At 32.0% G+C, this 21,139-nt stretch overlaps 1 protein-coding gene across 7 annotated transcripts in view; it reads right to left on the reverse strand.

The window, feature by feature from the left end:
- Nucleotides 1-21,139, reverse strand: part of VMP1 (vacuole membrane protein 1) — a 107,975-nt gene that overhangs the window by 41,736 nt on the left and 45,100 nt on the right. For 6 of the 7 annotated variants that reach the window (XM_023520366.1, XM_011375053.2, XM_011375049.2 and 3 more), the window contains one exon: nucleotides 16,966-17,097. The exons of the other annotated variant lie outside the window; for it this stretch is intronic. In XM_023520366.1, coding sequence (XP_023376134.1) covers nucleotides 16,966-17,097 — 132 coding nt within the window. The remainder of the gene's footprint in view (nucleotides 1-16,965; nucleotides 17,098-21,139) is intronic. 7 annotated transcript variants of the gene reach the window in all.

The raw sequence follows: 21,139 nt of genomic DNA on the forward strand, positions 1-21,139 counted from the left end.
ATATGTATATCATATCATTATGTTGTACAGCTAAAACTGATACAATGTTATATGTCAACTATATCTCAATTTAACAAAATTTAGCAGTTAAAAAATTCAATAAGGAACTAATGGTACAACTGACTCACAGATGTGGCAAAAATCAAGATTTTAAATGACAAATTTGAGAAATCTGTGTACTATGATGTGTAATGAGCAAACAGTTGTCCTGTTTTCTTCATATCCCAACCAGTACATTAACTTTTGAATGTTAAAGATAATTATTATTAAACAGTATCAGATTCTTTAGGTAGAGTGATTTTATTGCTTGCTTTTGCCATTATCTAAAAAATGGGACTATGGTTTCCTTTTCTCTGGCACATTAAAAATAAAAAAGAAGAAAATGAAAACAGTTGAATGGGAGGAAATACTTGCAAATTATATTTTTGATATGGGGTTAATATCCAAAAAATATAAAGAACTCATACAACTCAACAACAACCATAAAATTACCTGATTAAAAAATGGGCAGAAGATTTGAATAGACATTTTTCCAAGGAAGACATACACAGGACCAGTAGGCACATAATAAGATGTTCAATATCATTATTAAGGAAATGAAAATCAAAACCACAATGAGATATCACCTTACACCAGCTAGAATGGATATTACCAAAAGACAAGAAATAATAAGTGTTGGAGAGGATTTGGAAAAAAGGGAACCCTCATACATTGTTGGTGGGGATGTAAATTAATGCAGCCATTACAGAAAACAGTATGAAGGTTCCTCAAAAAATTAAGAATTGATCTACCATATGATCCAGCAATTCTTCATCTGGGTATTTATCCAAAGAATATGAAAACACTAATTAAAAAAGATATGTGTACCCCTGTGTTCACTGCAGTATGATTATTTAACTTTTGAATGTTAAAGTTTTGATTTTCATTTCCTTAATAACGATATTGAACATCTTATTATGTGCCTACTGATCCTGTGTATTTATAAGAACCAAGATATGGAAATAATCTAAGTTTCCATCAACAGATGAAAGGATAAAGAAGATATGGTATATATATGTACACAATGGAATACTACTCAGCAATAAAAAAATGAAATACTGCCATTTGTGACCACATGGATGGATCTTGAAGATACTTTGCTAATAAGTGAAGTATATCATACAGAAAAGGACAGAATTATATGATTTCACTCATACTTGGAACATAAAACAAAAAAGCAACAAATGAGCAAACACAACAAAAATTCATAGATATAGACAATAATTTGGTGGTTACAAGAGGGGAAGAGGGCAGGAGGATGGCAAAATGGGGCAAATATATGGTGATGGATGGAAGCTACACTTTTGGCACACCACAGTGTATACAGATATCAAATTATAATGTTGTACACTTGAAACCTATATTAACCAATACTACCTCAATAAAAATAGCAAAAAATTTTTTAAAATAAAATAGAACATAAAGACCATCTTTCCCCTTCAAAAAAAAAAGGGGGGAAGGAATTATATATAAAAATATAAAAATCAGATCTCACATCAATCAAAATCAATGAAGGCATGTCAAAAAACGAACACAAGCAAAGAGGATCTTGTGTATTCTTTGAAACAATAAGAAATGTTTATTTTGGCAACTTGCTAAATTTAACAAGTACTAAAAAACTAGATCCATCTAGAAATCTGGAAAGAAAATTCAAGATTTTTTTCCTGTTTATATTCATATTATCTCTATTATTTAGCACAATTTTATTAGATCACATACTATGAAAATTTATATTACAAATAGCATCTTGTTTTTTAATGAATAGAACATGTGAGATCAATATATGTGATACCAGTAAATACTAGTAAAACTTTTACATGAGACTTTTTTTTCAGTTACACATGCACAGGCTTTGTGTTCTGAAGTACAATCAATATATTTTTTATTATGTGTTATAGTAAAAATAAGGCCTGAAAGTAACTCACCTAAAGGCTATTGTGCCTTAGTAGGTTCCATGGTACTTCATCTACATTAAACCTTTCAAAAATTATGTGAGAATGATCAGGAAGGTTTTTTTTCCCACATAATAATATACATAAGGAATATATAATCTATGAACAATACACATTTCAGAGAGTTTGCGAAGAATAGGAGGCTATCAGCTATACCTGGGCGAAGATCGGGATTAAATGGATTTCTGCACGTACTAACGTATTTTTTACCACTTTGGAGGTAAGAGAGGTAAAGTTTTTTGTTTGTTTTTTTTAACTGATGTACAACAGATACACAGTAAGGTATACAAATCTAAAATATACATCTTGATGGAATTTTACAATGAGCACACCCATGTAACTACCACTGAGATCCAGATATAGAACATTACCAGAATTCCAGAAACCCCACTGGTGGCTCTCCTAGTAATTACTTCTTTCCCTAAAATAAACACTATCATTGACTTTTATTACCACAGATGTAGCTTGCCTATTTTTGAACTTTACATAAATGGAATTATATAGTAGGTCCTCTTTGATGTCTGGCTTCTGTAGCTCAACATTATGTGCATATGATTCATCCATGCTGTTGCATTTAGCAATTACAAATTTGTTGCTGTATAGTATTCCACTGCATGAATATGTCACAATTAATTAATTCATTTTACTGCTGGTGAACACCAGGGTTGTTTCCAATTTGGGACTATTAAGAATAATGCTGCTATGAACATTATTGTACAAGTCATCTGGTGCATCTTTCTTTGGGTATAAATCTACATATGGAATTGCTAAATCATAAGGTATGTGTATGCTTGACCTTAGTAGACAGTGTCAAACATTTTTCAAAAGTGGCTGTAACATAGATGACTAATATTGCTTCCATGTTGCCAACTGCTAATAAATCTCAAGTGAAGAAAATCTAAAGGTTTTCCCTCTGCTATAGATGAGTGTTTTTGTTGTTAATTAGCAGCTCTGAAAACTCAAACACATGAAGACTGAATAAATTCAAACATGAAAACAAGAGGATACGAAAAGCCTTAAGTATTTTAAATGCTAAGTTATGGGGGAAAAAAACATATATTTTCTCTTAACGGAATTTTAGAAGACAAAATTAGAATCTTTTTCAAAAACCAGAATTCTTACTTAAAAGCAATTAAATTCAACCAAATAAAGCCGGTAACTACTACATGCAAGGTAATAAAAATACAAAGAAGAGGACATAGTGGTTCAGTTATTCATTCAACGCATGTTTACCAAGTGTTTACCACGTGCCAAACACGATTGAGCAGGGGATACAACACTGAAACTGATAACAATCTGGACCCCCATGGAGCTTACATTTTAGTCAGAGGAGTAAAAAATCATAGAACAGGGTGGCAAGGAAGGTGTAATTTTAAAATAAGATGGGCAGAGAAAGCCTTACACAAAAGGTGACATTTGATCAAAATCCTAAAGGAGGTGAGAGACTAAGCCAGGATAAAAGTTTAGGGGAAGAGAGTTCCAGCAAGTTTCTTTCCTTGAGAAATAATCTAGAATGTGTATATGGTTAATGGATTACAACTTGTAAAAAGAAGGGGAAAGAGATGATCAATAATTCAGGAAACCTACAATGCAAGGGAGAGCATAGAAAACAAAAAAGATGAAAAGTATTTAGAGAAAAAGAATATAAGCACTAATATGACAGCCTTTAAACTTCTCTGAGCTACAGTTTTTTCATCTTTTCTGTAAAATGGTGATAATACTTATCACCATGATAAATAAGAGATAAAACTGATTATGAGACAAAAACAGTTTAGGCTGAAGTTATATTACTGTCAAAAAAATGAAAAAACCTGAGACTCATGAAATAAAATATCTTGTTGGAATTCTTAGACATGATGAGCTCAATTCTAGTGTAATCTCATAACTTAGGGGAAAAGAGGTCTTTTCTTTAATTTTAAAAAGAGAAAAGCAACATGTTAATATCAAGGAAGGAAGAGGACCGTAAAGCAGGAAGGAAGGAAGAAAGAAAATGCATTAAGAATTGAAAATTTACCCAATCTGCCCTGCAGTGCCACCAATTAGTTTACTAAATTCTCCATCACAAGAGGGTAGAAATAGATTAGATTATTATGCTTCTAAATGCTTGTTCTGAATCAATATATTCTTGTCTCCAAAAAATAAGAGGAAAGTTTTTAGTTATTTATACCTGTAATGGTTATCTCACTATGATTACTAATCTTGAAACTCACAAATAATCTATTAAACATAAAATATCTCTTGGGTAGTTTGGAAGGAAAGAGATGGAAAGAAGTAAGGTTTCAGGAGGCTTTCTCAGGGGCCGATCATCAGCATTTGTTAATATTTTCAGATTAAAAAAACAGACTTTTGAAAGTTCAGGTAAATATACAGTGCTTTTTCCCTCCCTTTCACAGTCCAGTCAAATTAAAATTAAAATCCAAGTTACCAGCATTAAAATTGGCCAGTATCTGCTGTTTCTCTTTCCTCTCTCTCCCTGTTGAAAAGAAACCTAATGCAAATTCTTAGGCAGACAGGTATCTATTCCTAACAGTGCTTACCTAGCCTCTACTTAAAATAAAGAATGGACTCTGTATGTCAAGAAGAACAACAATACTCTATACACCCAAGGAAAATGTCTGAGTATGCAAGATTTATTATAAATGACACATATAAGTAATAAAATTTTTTCTGCTCTCTTTCTTTTTCCTGTCTGAAGCCAGTATCTCCTCATGTGATCTCCTCACATTTCACCAGAAAGAGTTTATTTACTATATCTCAGTTGATGTTAAGGAGAAAAAAAAAAAAATCACCTTTTATTTTAAGCCCTTTATAATTGACTGTATGTTGGTTACAAGTAAATAATGAATAACATTTATTTCCAGATTCAAATTGGAATTTAAAAAACAAAAAGCAAATGACAATCTGCTAGGTATGTAAGACAATAATAATGCTAGTCTGGGTGAATGAAAAAAGAACAAAAAAGGTTGAGATGTACTTGACTTAAATATCCAAAGCTATGAAAACTAAGTCAGTATGGAATTTATAAAACTGTCAGGAGCAGGAAACTTAAGAGACTAAGAACAAAGGATAAAGATAAATGAAATCTTCTCTATTATTAGAAATATGACTAGTGGGGTTCTTTCCTAAGTTAGAACCAATTCTACTTAAGAAATTTATAAATGGCCCTGGAAAAAGGAGCAGAGGGTTTAAGTTCCAAATCTGCAGCTGAAATAAGAAGTTCCAATTTTATGGCAATAAATTGAAAAATCGTGTAAATGAGCTAGTAAGAAGAAAAGTGGCAGGAAAGTTTCAATGTGGACAAGAGTAAGGTAACATATTTAGGAAAAATCTATTTAAATATAAAATAATAGATAACAAAAGTTTTAAGATATAAACAAAGAAAAGGGAAATGGGAGTCTCCAAAGTAAACAGTTTAATAAAGTAAACAATTTATTAAAAACATCAGCAAAATGCATTGTCAGACAGGAATGTAGTTGTAGAAATCTAAAAAATATGAGTACAATAATATAGTTGCCCCTGGAAAATCATGTGCAGTTCTGATAACTTCATGGTAGGAAAGATATAAAAGAATTAGATAAAAATTCATGAAAAGTGATCAAAGTGTTTTGGGGCTGTTAGATATAAAAAGTAAATGATTACCTTCTCTAGAAAGACTAAAAAGGCATCTAACTGAAATCTATAAAGTTTTGAGAAAAGGGGAAGTGTTAAAAAAAATCTTACAATACTAGAATGAGAGGCAAATTTAAAACAAACAAATGGAAGCACTGCTTTCTGAAAGTTCTTACTTTGAGAAGTAGTAAAAATACAAATGTTTACAGGTTTTGATAAATTAATTGATGCAGGCCCATATCAGGGCAAGGGACAAAGAAGTCTAGAGTACATGACTACTTTTGAGGGGAGAAATGGATTAATTACTATGCTTATGTTCTGATATCTCTATACAGCACTTTAGTTTAAAAGCATGACAAGTCATGTTTTTACATTGTAATGCCCAAGATAGGAAAATAGAATACTCTACAAAAAGAATTCCCTTAAATACCCAGCAAGAGATAACTACAGATCTATTATGACAAACCAAATACAGTGGCTAATTAGAAACAAAAACACCTTTTGTAATAGGAAATGAGCATAATAGTTATTCTGCCATCCATGTCGTCTTGCATTAAACTCTGATCTTGGGCCAGGATCCCTGGGAACACTCGGCAGTTACAACAGAATATAGGTTTGTATTTATGTGTTAACTGATTTGCAAACTCATGAGCAAAAGCACAGCATACATAGTCTGTTGGTCCAAGTTTCAGTGAAAAGGGCCCTTCTAAAGGCATTTTACAAAAGATATTTGAAACACAAATCTGAAAAAGAATCTTTAAATTAGTTTAACAAAGGTAACCTTATCCTTACCCCCTGCTTATTTTTTTCCATATCTGTAAATAGGTGTGCAAATAAAAAGAAAAAAGCAGACATAAACCAAAACTATGTTCTACTCCAGCAATCAAAGCAAACTAATAAGAAAATTCTTAAACATTTATTATTTACGGCACTTTGTTAATGACTAGGCTATATTAACCTCTTGGAGGCTGAATTTAAATGTATTCATTAAATGAAAGTCTGGCTGAGATATGGTTAAATATAGAAATGCACATGTAAAAAACGTCAGACTGAGGAATGCACAATGAGCAGAAAATTTTCTAGTGGCCATTCATTCAGCAGTTTGCATCAAGTTATAACTCTCTTAATTCTTCAGTTAGTTAATACAATTATAGGAATAGGTTAATGAAATAAAGAGTCAGAAAATGAAGAAAGATTAATAAAAGTCTGGGAATAGTGTAGGGAGAGGAGTTCAAAATAAAGTAAAAGCTTCCTGAGAAAGCAAATAAAATGAGGCATTAAGAATTCCATCATAAATCATGCTAAGTGTGTTTAGAGTGTGTAACTGCGGGTTCTGTGCCATTGAGTCGGCTCTGACTACGGCAATCCTATGAATGAGTGATGCTCGCAATGTCCTGTCCTCAGCAGCCTCATTCAGCTCTTACAAACACATGCCTATGGCTTCTTTTACAGACTACAGCTACAGCACTACTTTAAGTGCTACCTTTTCTTGTCCAGCCAAATGCAAGTAAGTGACCTCTGTGTACCAGAGCTAACTTTGCTAGTTAGATACAATATCCTCCAACAGAATCCTTCAAAAGAGACCACTTAAAATTGCTTAATCTTGATGGTACTTTGTGGTAAAATCACTAGCCAGCTCTGAAAGAAAAGGCCTGCCTTTTCAAAAACTAATTGTTGTTGGGTGTGGTTGGTTGATTCTGTAAAGAGAAACTACAATAAGCCTTGGTAACTTTGACAGGGCTTTTAAATGATAAAGAAATGTGTTTAACAAGTGTCTCTAATGTTCCTTATGGTAGTTTATCAGGTTAACCCTTTGCAAACAAGCAAAAGATCAGGAGAGCAGGAAGCCTTTCTGTGGAACTCCTGACGCAACACAAACCATAGCAGTTACGGCAAAGCTTAATGCAAACCCTCTAGAGTCCACGTTGACAAATTCTTTAACAAGCCCTGTGGTTACAGGGAAGCTGGTTTCACTCTGACTCACTCCTACTCAAACAGTTTACTGGAAATGAAGAGGAGGGGGAATTTTCAGAGAAGTCATGTGATGGCCAGACAAACCACAGCCAGCAAAGGTTCAACAGAGTTAAAAACAGGTCCCAGCAACAACTGACACCCAGAGTGTTCAAATGGCACTAAATTATGTGAAAATGAGTCCTGTTGAGTTTCAGATCATCCACACCATAAACTGTTTCATAAATCTCTGTATGTAAAGGAACAGATACTTCACAAGGGGAAAAACCATCAGACATTGACATAGTGTAGGCAACTGCAAACACTTCATAAGAAAATGTGCTTAACAGAGAATGGCATCAAAGGAATGTTAAAGCACTTAAGTGAGTGTATAAATAATCATTATTAAATGCTTCCCCCCACCAAAAAAATGCTTTCCCATAGTCTCTAAACTCAAATGATCAAACACATGTCCCATCATCAAAAGAACGTCAAGAGAACCTTTAATTATCCTCTTGTACTAGGCGATGTTCACTGGGTAATCTATTCTATTGCATAAAAAGAAAATGCACTAGCCATAAGAATGAGAACTATCATTACAATTGAGAAACTTTTTTTGGTGTTGTGTTTTCAGTAATAAAATAATGTCTATAACTCGAAATTTCTGAATAGGATAAAAATTCTATTACGCTGAAAAAAAGGTTTTTTTCACGCTTTAATATATTTACTACAAACTAGTAAGGTAAGATATTAGTATTTAAACTTAATTTGGGGATTTAGGTTCAATAAATCAGATCAAGTGGGAAGTATTAATTTATATATCACAGCCCTAAACAGCTTAAAAAATGCTCCCTTAAAATACGATTAAATCTAGAAACTATAAAGTAGCCTTTGAGAAAATACTTAACCTAATTATGTAGTCTCATGAATTACACTCAACAGGAAGACAAGCTATTCGATATAAATAATGAGGGGGGAGAATTCTTTTAAAAGATGAAGGTTTGAGAAATTTGATTTTCTTATTTTTGACTTAACTCTCAATTTCCTATACTGATAGAATAAGAAACCGTTTCACACAGTCAGCAACCTAACATTTTGTAATAAGGAATCCAAGTAAAGTCACTTGGACAGATGGCGTTTAGGAAAGCACACTTATTCAAACCATATTCTTCTAAATAAATATGTACAACATTCCTATTCTATTGTGTAAGCTTTAAACACAAAAAAACCACAACCACCCCCATGATCCCATTCTCTATTACTTCAATAATACTGGCTGCTCTAATCTTTTAGGATACATCAAGGAAATAAGTTATTTTACTTTTTAAACTTTTTTATTCCTAATGTCTTTAATTTTCCTTTTTCTTTGTTTATAAAGCTTATGGAATAAATGAGTTACAAGAACCTTCATTTGTTTCTAAAGTATAGAATTTTACAAATGTTATTTAAACGTGAATTAAAAATTATGTCATTTAACTTAATGATGTCTTCTATATTTAATTCTTGCTCTCAAAGAATTGACTATTAAACTCAAAGATACAAAATAGTTCAATCTTATGTAAAATGATTTCTGTGTTCACTGCATTTTACATTTTATTATGCAGTACAGTAAGACAATATTAAGTGAACATGTTTCATGTAATGCTACATTGCCTCTCTTAATTGGTATTTATTAGTTTATTCAAAGTAATTACCTCATGAGTAGTATGTGCAAGATCAGGCAAGCAGTGTTGAAAATACACACATTTTTGTGGCCTCCTTTCAAGGAGTCTACAGACTCCTGGGAGAGATAAGAATAGTCCATAAATAGTTTTAAAAGAAGGTAGAAAGTGAAAAGTATACAAGAAAGATATGGTGAGAGACAATTTCCAGAGACTGAGAAGATTTTTGAGCAGCAAAGTTCTAGGATCAGAGGTATTTTTCAGAAAATTATTATTTTTTACTTTGTGTTGGAACTGATTGCAAAAAAAGACTAGTAACAAGTAGATTTATTAGGAAGTAACTGGAAATGTTCATGGAACTGGTGATAAAGGTCTGAATCAGTGGCGGAATGGGAAAGAAGAGGGCAGATATGAAGATACTGTGGAGGTAGACTCAACATATCTTGAAGAATGACTGGATATGGGAGGCAAAAAGGAAATCAGATGACCTAACTTTTATAAATGATGCTAGAACTGCTCAAGGTCATAGGAAGCTACATTCATTCATGTCTACCTCCCACAGACATCTAGTGAAAACATGACAGAAAGCCAAGAGCAAAAGGAAGTCAGCTTAGTGGAAAAACACTGCCTTATCTCAATACTGGACTCATGGAAATAAGTTAGGTACCATAAGCAATCAGAATTCAAATAAATGGGTTAATAATATACTCCCCTCCCAAATATCTATAGTATGAAATCTAACCATCAGTCAAAACTGGAATTTAAGCAAATACTTAGCTTTAAAATAATTACCTAGTAACTATTTCTTAGTAAAAGCATAGACACCCTTTAACCTAGTTGGAGAGCACATGGTAAAGCAATGAGAGCCAAGTATTTTTTTCACTCTTCCTGCTGATAAACTTATTCTACCAAAGGGATAAAAACCACATTTTCTACCTAGTCTCAAGCAATCTTAAGACTCAAACACCCACTCATCATTATTCATTTTACTTAATTTGCTGTTTTAGCTACTGTTGATCCAACTTTTCTATATTTTATTGCTCCCATCAAATTGAGAGTTTTACAAAATACATGTATCTATGAGGAAATTCCAAAGTCAGATAAAGTTTTGGATCCTTGTAAAGCTGATTACCATAAGAACTTTTAAGTCACAATCAATAAGATATAACTAAAAAGGTACCAGTAAAGTTATAGCTTATCAAATAAAAACCTAGTATCTTTTTATATACCATTAATAACTATTTACAAAAATGTAATGTCCAATTTATAACAATAAAATATAAGACAAAACTAACATTAAAATCATTGAGAAAACAGTGTTGGAATACACAAACAGCTAGTTATCTGAAAAAAGAGAAAGATTCCTACATTATACCACAGGTAAAACGTTTTAATAAAGATTTAACAGTAAAGGAATAAAACCATTAAAAAAAAAAAGAAAACACAGCTGAATATTTACTACATAATTGTAAGAGTGCAGGAAGATAATTTTAGGCATTATTCCAAAAGGAAAAGTCTAAGATATTGGTATAAAGAAAAAATGTAAACTTCTTTATTCAAACAATAAAACACACAATAAACAATATGGAAAAAAATGCTGGCACCATATGAGAAAAGGAATCTCCTTAAGAAAGTGGATCAATAAGAAAATGAAAAATATACTAAATATAGAAAATTGGTAAATGAACCAGTTAGATGAAGTTTTCTTTTTTTGTTTATATTTTCAACATTTTACACAATAAATATACTTTGTAATTAGAAAGGTGTTATACAAAGATGTAGAAAATATTTGGTGACACTGAAAAATGTTCACAGTATGTTTTTATATTCAAAACAAGTCACAAAACAATAAATAGAACATGACTCACTCTTATAAATATTTACAGAGAAAAAGACTAAAGGCTGGAGAGATTATTTTAAGTATATATATATTTACCAGTTGTCTACGATGAGCTGTTACTTCAAAAGAACACAATATTAAAAATTAGTACCAAATGTCTACAATATATATGTGAAAAAAAAACCTTGAGACTAGTATTCATAGTATGACACTAGTTTTTATTTTAAAAAGTTATATATGCAAAGCGAACAGTTTAGAATAAATGATTATTATCCTACTATGAGGATTACGTGAGTGAGTTTTTACTTCTTTTAATACTTCTGGAATGTTTCAATCTTATTACTGTAAGCAGTTATGTAATTAAAAAATACCCAAATCTGGAAAAAAATAACAGAAGAGCCGAAGACAGATTTGTTACTGAAAACATAAAAGAAGTTTTTAAGATAGCTGATTTTAAAATGACAAAAATAATCTCTTAAATTGCTATAAATTTATCTGCATAGTAAAAACCTTAAAAACAAAAACCAGAATGCATCACAGCAATGTATCAAAATAGCTGAGTTTGCTTGGATATAGTAACAGTCGACAGTGTTAGCAAGAGCAAACAGAAACAAAAAATATATTTTCCCAAGCCACAGCAAGAAATTCTTCTTTGAATAATGAATTAAAACATTACTGCTCTCTGAGATAATTTATAATGTGATAAAATGGTAATAGTTCCCTCCAAACTATTCTTCTATGCCCTCCCCTTCTCCCCCCACCCCTGCCAACTACAAAATAAATAAATAAGTAAACAAACAAATAAATAAATATAACTACTTTTCTAAATTTGGGAAAAAGTATGTAGGGATAATCATATACACATACACTGAAATCTATATTAAGCCACAAAATTGAGGGAAACTGGTAAAAAAGCATAAAAGGCAATAAAGAAAGAAAAATCAAATATAGGAGAAAAAAATTTTTTATTAGTTCTTTATTTTTTATTGATTAACCTGGATGAAAATATTGCTATGTATAGTAAGCAGAGGACTAATCTTAAAGTCAGAAAACTGGGTTGAGCTTTTTAAGATAGTAACAAATTTACAGACTGTATGATTTTTCATCTCAGAATCAAAATATTGCAAAGAATGAAATGAGTAACTCAGATAATGTTCTATCCAATACAGGGAGTACTATGCATGGATTCATCAAAGTTATCTGATAGAGACAACACTTATTTTTTTTGAAATAGCAATTCTATTTTATACAATTAAATTTAATAGAAAGTTTTTAAATATTGAGTCAACATGGGCCTCAGAAAATGTTTATCCACCAACTCTAAGAAAAAGCTTACCTCTGTAGTTTATCAGCATGAGTACATTCTCTTGCCACAGGAGAGACAACTTTTTGCATATTTGACAAGCTCATCATTTCACTCTTTCAAGGAAACATGTCTAAATTTTTTTCAACAATTTCTCACATTATATGATTTCCAGATCCTTTACCATTCCATTCCTTTTCCTATAAAGAAATTCTGGTTTATCAATGTTCTATCCTATTAAAAATGATATTATAGGAAGTTTCCCACTTCAAGATGACCAAATAAGATCTTTGCCCTCCTGGTAAATTAAAGATGGTTGCAAATTCTTGCATACTCCTCTCATTGAGAAGTGGAGTCTAATTTCCCTCTCTGAATCTGGTTGGCTTTAGAAATCTACTTGGCCAACAAACACAACGTGGCAAAGTGACTGCGCTTTCCGAGGTTATGTTACAAGAAACCCTGTAGCTTCTACCTAGGTTATTCAGAACACTTGTTCTTGAAACTTAGGTGCTACAATAATATGAAGCCCAAGAAGCCCCATGCTGAATAACTTGAGGTCGAAAACCAATAGTCCAGCCAAACTCCAGGCCAACAGCCAGAATCAACTTGTCAGTCATTTAAGTAAACCACCTTAGAAGTAGATCCTCCAATTCACAGTCAAGCCATTTTGTCCAAATTGCGTATCTGTGTGCTAGATAAATGACTGTTGCTTCAAACCACTAAATATTGGGGTGGTTTGTTACTCAGCAACAGATAACTGGAATACCGCTATCTTAATAAGAACCCCAAAACATAGATAATTGAAACATGAACTCTCTATTTGATGAAACTAGCATTAATAACAAGGGCAGACAGAGAAAAGATTATAACCAAGAGCATATAGTGGAAGATATAGAAAAGAAGCAAAGTGATTTGCACTACAAAACTCTAAAAAAGATCTTCAGCAGAACTGCAGAAGAGGCTGGGGTAGGGCTGAAAACAAGGAGGCTGTAAAAGAAGCAGACTCTCAGGTCCCACTCCTGCTGCATGATTTACTGCATGACTTAATCCTTCATTTTGGTTGAACACATTCTGCAGTAGCTCCCTGAGAAGATAGGAGTAGATGGAAAATTCTGAAATGGTGTTTTCTTCATTCACAGTCAGTTATTTGAATATAGACACCTAGAAGACATCAAGTATGGTCTCTAGACAAAGTGAACAAAAGGATCTGGGCTCAAGACATGTTTGTGTAGGTACTCACAGATGGAATACAAAGCAGGTTAAGTGAAAACCTACATGGTAAATGAAGATTTCTAATTCCTCTTCCACAGCTTCGCTTTAGAATGTCAGCAGCAAAGGTTTATATTCCCCAGGCAAGAAATTGGAGGATCCATCACTAGAGAAACTGAACTATCACAAAGGAAAGCTCTATAGAAACTGATATATGGAGGTCCCAGTAAATAACATAGTCTGCCCCTCCTGTCCCTTGCCTCAACACACATGGCTTCTATTCAGCTTTTATATGTCTTATTCTTACATGTAAACAGAAGAATAAGAATCATCAGGTTTTGAAGAAAGCTCCCAACAAGAAATGGAACAGGCAAAGGAAAAAGACCAATGCCTAGAATAACAAAAAAAACTTGAAAAATGAAATATCTTCAAAAGGTAAGATAAACAATTTCTTGGAAATATAATGCAAATTGCTTTCTGAAAATATATGACAGTGGATAATATTTTAACATTAGAGTTAGAAGATAAAGCTGAAGAAATCACATAGTAAAAGGAGATAAATATTAAGAGCAATGTTATTTAAAATAATTAAAATGATGAGTGTTGGAGGCCCAGCATCAAATTAACGAGAATGCCAGAAAGCAAGAGAAACTAAAGAGGATAAATTGACACAGAAAAAAATACAAGAACTAATAAACTCTAGATTTGCCTAAACAAATGGATTCCAGATCAACAAGTTTCATGGGTGCCTGGCAGAATAAATTAAAAAATATATCCATACCTCAGATAAAGAATCGAAAAGCTTCTAGAGGAAAAAACAAAAACAAAACCCAGTCTATAAAGAGGGCTCAGTAAGAATTAGCCCTCAAAAACTTGAAGATGGTTGAGCAATATCTTCCAAATTCTAAGTTTTGATAGATGGGCTTTTTAAAAAATAATTTTCCACTTAGAATCTTATATTAAGTTAACTGACTCTGAATGAAGGATACACCATTTTCAGAATTTTCCATCTACTTGTACCTTCTCAGGGAGCTACTGAAGAATGTGTTCAACCAAAGGAGTAAATCATGAAAGAGAAAGACAAAAGATCCAAACCAAGAGAAATACAACTATACAGACGGCCAAAAGAATACCAAGTTCAGACTGGATTGGGAGCATGGGGGACTCCAGAGTGATGATGCCAATAAAAATATATATAACTGATATTATTTTACAGGTATTATCAAGTGGGAAGTGATATTGAGAGGTGTTTTACAGAGCTAGTAGAGGAAGAGAAGAGATTGAATAAACTGTAAATGACAAAATATTAATTTTAAAACAAAAAGCTTTAAAAAAAAGGAAAATAATCACAGTGCATTAGTTGGCTTAACAGAGAACAACACTTATACCTGTTTGGCACCCAAGCCATAGCATAAAAATGTAAAGCTGCAAACCATCTTAGACTTATTCTACTTCAACTTGCTGATTTTTATATTGATTAAAAAAAAAAAGAATTTTTAAGATCTTAAATGACATATGTTAATTAGTGCCACAAATGACAGAAGCATCATCAGTTGTCACAAGTGGGGATACTAGGCCATCTATGTTTACAGATGGACATGACTTCGATAATTTGAATATACCAGTGATGCTGGCCTTCTGAGTTCTGGTTCTAGCTCTACTTCTACTAAACAGGTAAAATTAGGGAGATAACGACTTCTGGATTTTCAGTTTTCTATAAAATTAGGAGGATACTTTTCCATACTAACTCAGAGTTAACACAAGGGTCAAATTAGATACTAGAATTTAAAAAGCATTAAAAATGATTAAAAAGTTGTTTATATTAGTAGTAATTATTAGTCTTAATATAAATATTATGATGTGAGAAAGAGAAGCATGTTTGGTTGATAGATAAGGCAAAGCAGATACTAGGATAACTTGCCATGCAGAGCAGATGTCCATAACTCTTTTATTCTATTGTTTTACATTTGCATATTCTACGTTCATATTTGAAAGTTTTTTTCAATTAAAAACTATAGCTATTTTTAGTTGACTTCCATTTAATAATGCTTTTTTAAAAAGGCCATCTATCATTAAAACATATATATTTTTTCCCCTCCAGGGTAATGCTGTTTTGGGTCTCAGATTCTACCGAGAAGAAAACTATGAATTTATTCCTCAAAAAAATGTATGTGCAATGTAGACACACTACTTACAAACACACAACAATAAGACAATTGCGAACAATTTCATAGGTTAATGAACAAATCTGGGGAGAGATGTATTTTATATATAACCTTTCAAAACTTTTATATCCTTTTTATTTATGTCTATGTTGATTTATGCTGTCATCCTTAAGATGGAGACTCAATCAGTTAATAATATTATTATTATTTCCCACAAACAATAAAACACCTATTCTATGACACTAAAATACAGGGTGATATAGTTTGTGCTCAGGTATAAAAGGCTTTTCTTCTCCACTGATAAAGGATATTTTTATTATTATTAAGTAAAGGATATTTTTATTATTATTAATTAATTTTATTTATTTATTTATTTTTTAGGTGAAGCAACCTCACAGATTGCAAGGACTTTATCAGCTTACAACCCCTTATTTTTTACACCTATCGCACTTGGTCTTCCCTAGGTGGTCTCTCATCCAAGTACTAACCAGGCCTGACCCTGCTTAGCTTCCGAGATCAAACAGGATTGGGGTTGTTCAGGGTGGCATGGCTGGCCGTAGACGGATAAGTTTATTTTAATCGTTCTTTCTTAATTGAGAGTTTGCAAATAATTTCTTCTAAACATAGTAAACTATTTGATGTTATTTTCAAAACATTAACTCAGGAATTCTACCTTTTGGGACTCGTAGCCTGGTCCACCTATGTGTCCCCTTGATTATTTGGTGGTGTGACTGGCAATATAGCAGTTCCTTGAATAACGTTGTTCCCTTCAACATCATTTCATTACAACATTATACGAACTTAACTCTTGTTTATATCAATTAGACAATGGCAAATCTGGTTTCATTATGCGTTGTTTCCCTTAAAGTCCCAGAACCTACTGATGATGTTAAGTGAGGACTTACTCTACTTATCAACACATAACGGACAAAGAATGTTTCATTCCCTTAACCTCATTGGCAACATGAATTTACCCTCATTTCTGGCAAAGTGTTTTAGCTTAGTCTGAGTTGTCTTGTTGACTCTGTATTTCCCTATTGTAAGATCAAGATAATCACTTTTCTGTATAGACTGCATTTATAATCAGTTTTTCTGAATATTATATTCCAAACCACATATCATTTTGTTTTTACACTGGCAGTTTTCTTCTTAAGAGTAACTATTAACAATTTTACCTTAATCATAACCTCTTTAGGGATAATTAAAGTATTTTATTTATTTTTTCCACTGTTCTTACTTGTGCAGTCTCTGCATGTTCCAGCATATCTTCAAATTCCTGATACTCTTCATCATCTGGTTCAGCACCTGAGAGTCGAGCTGCTCTGGCCATGAAATATGGAGGCAGCTCTCCAATTGCTGTACCCACACCCTATGTAAAAAAATACTGACATGAGATTCTATTCTCAACAGTGACACTAAACAGATCAAATCGATATTTTTCTACATCATCAAAAGCATGTTAAGATATATGGATTAGGAAGGAAAGCATATACCAGTACATATCAGGAGGATATGAGTTTGAATCCTGGCCTTAAAACTGACCTATGTAACACCAGGCAAAATAATATACATAAAACTCTTAGACAATTCCTGGTGTATTACGTACACTAAATTAATGTTAGTTCTCTAGCATTTCTACTTATACTCCGTTATTTTTTGTCAGTTTATTTTTCCTTTTCAAATATTCAAACAATTTGGTAATGAGCATTCACTAGTATAGCTATTATGCAAATATTTTCTAGGAAATCTTATTATTTAGGATGCTGCTTTAATCCCAACACAATTTTTTTGTGTAGAGTTAAACCTTTTAACAAATTGTGGTCAGGGAGCCCCTTGAAAACTCAACATTAGGAAGGATAAATTTTCACCACAGGAAAAATGTTTAATTCTTCAGGATACTGAGGGACTCATATTTCAATCTCTTTGTGGATTCTTGTTTTTGAAGAGAATTTTGTTTTCAATCAACTTAGGATATAAGGATGAAAACAAAAATAAAAGATCAGAAACTTGGTTTGGACTTAAATGGCTGAAATACAGGATAGATTATAATGCAAGAGGTACATAGTCTCTAGGAAAATTCTCAATTTTGAGCCATCTTTCTCTGCCGTGAGTCATAGTGAATGAAAAAGCTTTGCTAGTTCTCAGAAGCAATTTTAGGGTTTTCTGTTTGCTTTGTCCAATGGCTCTGCCTACAAATGCCTTGAAAAGAATCCCCAAGGAACATGAACAAATTCAACATTTTGTGATCACAGTGTTATATTCCCATGTGTGGAATCAATGATCTCCAAGTGAAACTGCATTATCTACATGTGAAACAAGAGTTCTGAAAAAGGACATACTCATGTGTCAAAAGAATAAGGCTATATTTAGTTAAAGAATGAAGAGAATGGAGAAAGGAGAGACAAATACAGAGAAGGATACAGGAATAAAACACAAATCATACTTTGCTAAACAAAGAAAGTTAATGTTAGTCAACTTTGGAGAATACTAGAGGACTTATTTTTTTAAAAGCTGGTAAATAAAGAGAAATAATCAATTATTTATCCTTTCTAACCTATATGAAAGATATCTCAGGGTAATAAAATTGCTGATAAAGAGAAATTTTTCTTAAAAGTATTCCAGCCAATAACTAAAGAAAAAAATGACGTAATTGGAATACTCCTCCCATTTTATAACTTATTAAAATAATGGATTTAAATAATAATGGTTCTAATATCACACACAAAAAAGGCAATCAGACATTATGTACCTCGTTATAGAAATATACAAGTCTCTGAAGTGTATTCTTGTCAAAAAAAATTTTTTCCAAGCCTCTCAATCTAACTATCAACTCACAGGAAACACAGGGAATGAACGGTCAAATTTAAACTACACCAACTAGAATATAATCAGTAAAATGCAGGCTGTGGGAAACTACTTGACAAAAGTCCAGTTTCAATAACAAATATATTTGAAAAGAAAAACAAAGAAATAAATACAATCAGAAAAATTTGAACACTAACTGGGTAACTGATTTGAAGAGACTATTTCTAATTTCTCTTAGGTGTGAAATGTTTTTAAAGTCCTAAGGTTGATATATTTACACATAAAACATGACATGTTATCTGAGATATGCTTCAAGATAACTGAAAGCAGAGTGGAGAGGGGTATAGATAAAACAATATTAGCCAGGAGTTAATATTAGCTGAAGTTGGGTGATAATACATTGAATTAATTATATAATTCTTTGTCTTTAAAATTTCTTTTTCCATAACAGAAAGTAGGAAGAAAAGTTAATTGCAAAATTTTATTAAAAACATGAACTTCTCTTAAAACCTGTTAAGTCAAATGTTTAATAGTTCTGAAAGCAATCATATGATTCAAACTCATGACAAGTTTCCTTAAAGTTAAAAAGGAAGTAATAATGAATTGAAATGAAATCAAGAGCTACATGTCTTATAATTAATTGACCATATTTATTATTATATTTTAATTTAATTATGCTCATGTTTTCCCATATTAACAAAGAACAAGAATGGTGATAGTGAGTCAGTATTCTATTTTTTATACAAATAAATAAAAAGGAAATATAGTCATCCAGGCAGTTTCCCCCAAACACATTATATTCCAGGCACAGAAGTTTATTTAGCCAGTTATCTCAAATTAGATACTGAATCATAATTTCATGATTCTTATAAAACAATTTTATAATTCTTAACAAAATCACAACAAAAAAGAAAACTGTGGTACACTAAAAACTGTCAGCCTAGGTTTAACTAAGGGGAAGAAATGACAGTTTCCTTATTGCCGAAGAAAGACAAATGGTATTTGGTCAAGCAATAATTCAGAAAGCTCTTCTAAAAACTCTCTAATACATATCAATTTGTTACCATCAAGTTCCTGTTGCTTGAATTGGACATTTTAATATGCACAAAAGCAAGAAAGAAACAATATCATCCAGGAGTGTTCGTTTTATTCGAAGATTTTTGGGAGAAGAAAATTCCTGAATTTTTGTGCTTTTGAAAAGTTTTGTTAAGTGGATTCACATGCAAATCAGCACCATCTTGCTTTTCTATGTAGGGAATCAAAAGTTTACTGGTAAAAATCTGAACAGAAATTTTATATGTATATGCTGACTACTCAGAAATTATGATAATTTTATACTATCAGTGTTTATAATCTTTAAAGACAAAATCATTTTTCTACAAATAAGAATCAGAGGTTAAAAGCAGAAGTTTGGAAGGTAAGTTTGAAACCACTGAGAAACTCGGGGCTCTTACAGCTATGTCTAAAAAAAAATTACACTAACTCTGATAAAACTATCAGATTGTTACAAACAAAAAGAAAATTTGCTTCCAGTTTTCTTTGGGGTCAGTTTTAAAAAGGCCCTAGAAAAAATGAAGTTCTGATGCATGCTACAACATGGATGAAACCTGAAAACATTATAAGTGAAATAAGCCAGACACAGGAAGACAGACATTGTATGATTCCATTTACATGGGGTAGCTAGAATAGGTAAATTCACAGAGGCAGAAAGTAGAATAGAGGTTACCAAAGGCCGAGGAGAGGAGGAAATGAGGAGCTATTGTTTAATGAGTACAGTTTCTGTTTGGGATGAAAAAAAGTTCTATAAATTGATATTGGTGATGGCTGAGCAACACTGTAAATGTTCTAAATGCCAGAAAGTTGTAGACTTAAAAATGGTTAAAATGATAAACTCTGTTATATTATTTTACAATTAAAAAACCAAACCAAACCATGAACTTAATAAATAAATAAATGCCCTTAAAATGTGATGCTTTCTATCTGAAAGTCCTCACACGTGCTCTTCTTTCCCCTGCCCTGCTGCCATCCCTCTATCCCACTTTACTCCTTATAATCCTTAGATCTCAACTGAATAACAAGCGAGGGAACATTTCTGTGTTATACAGTAGACTTCTCCTTCATAGCACTTATCACATTTTTTTTAGATTCATACATCTATATGTATCATGGAAAAACTATATACTTTATATATAATTATATATACATAAAGTTATATGTAAATTTTATATATAAAATAAAATAAATTTTATTATATAAAGTATATAAATTTCCCATGATACTTATATATAAATTTTCCCATAGTAATTATTTCCCTCACTAGAATATAAAGCTCCATGAGGGTAGAGACTGTTAAGTGTTGCTCATTCTGACCCTCTAGTACCTGGATGTGTAATAACTATTACTGGAATTCATGAAAAAAAAGAAAATCTGTGAAACTTTGCATGGTGACAAAGCTAAACTGTGGAAGATCAAAAAGATACAAACTGAAAGAAGGTAACCTACTGATCAATAATATCAAACAATTTATTTTAACATGTTCCAAAGACCTATATGAAAAAGTTGATCCTCGTCTTTGTCCTATAATAGGAGGTATTACATATTTTAAT

The sequence above is a fragment of the Pteropus vampyrus genome, unplaced genomic scaffold (genome assembly GCF_000151845.1).
Source record: "Pteropus vampyrus isolate Shadow unplaced genomic scaffold, Pvam_2.0 Scaffold261, whole genome shotgun sequence".
Classification (NCBI taxonomy): Eukaryota; Metazoa; Chordata; class Mammalia; order Chiroptera; family Pteropodidae; genus Pteropus; species Pteropus vampyrus.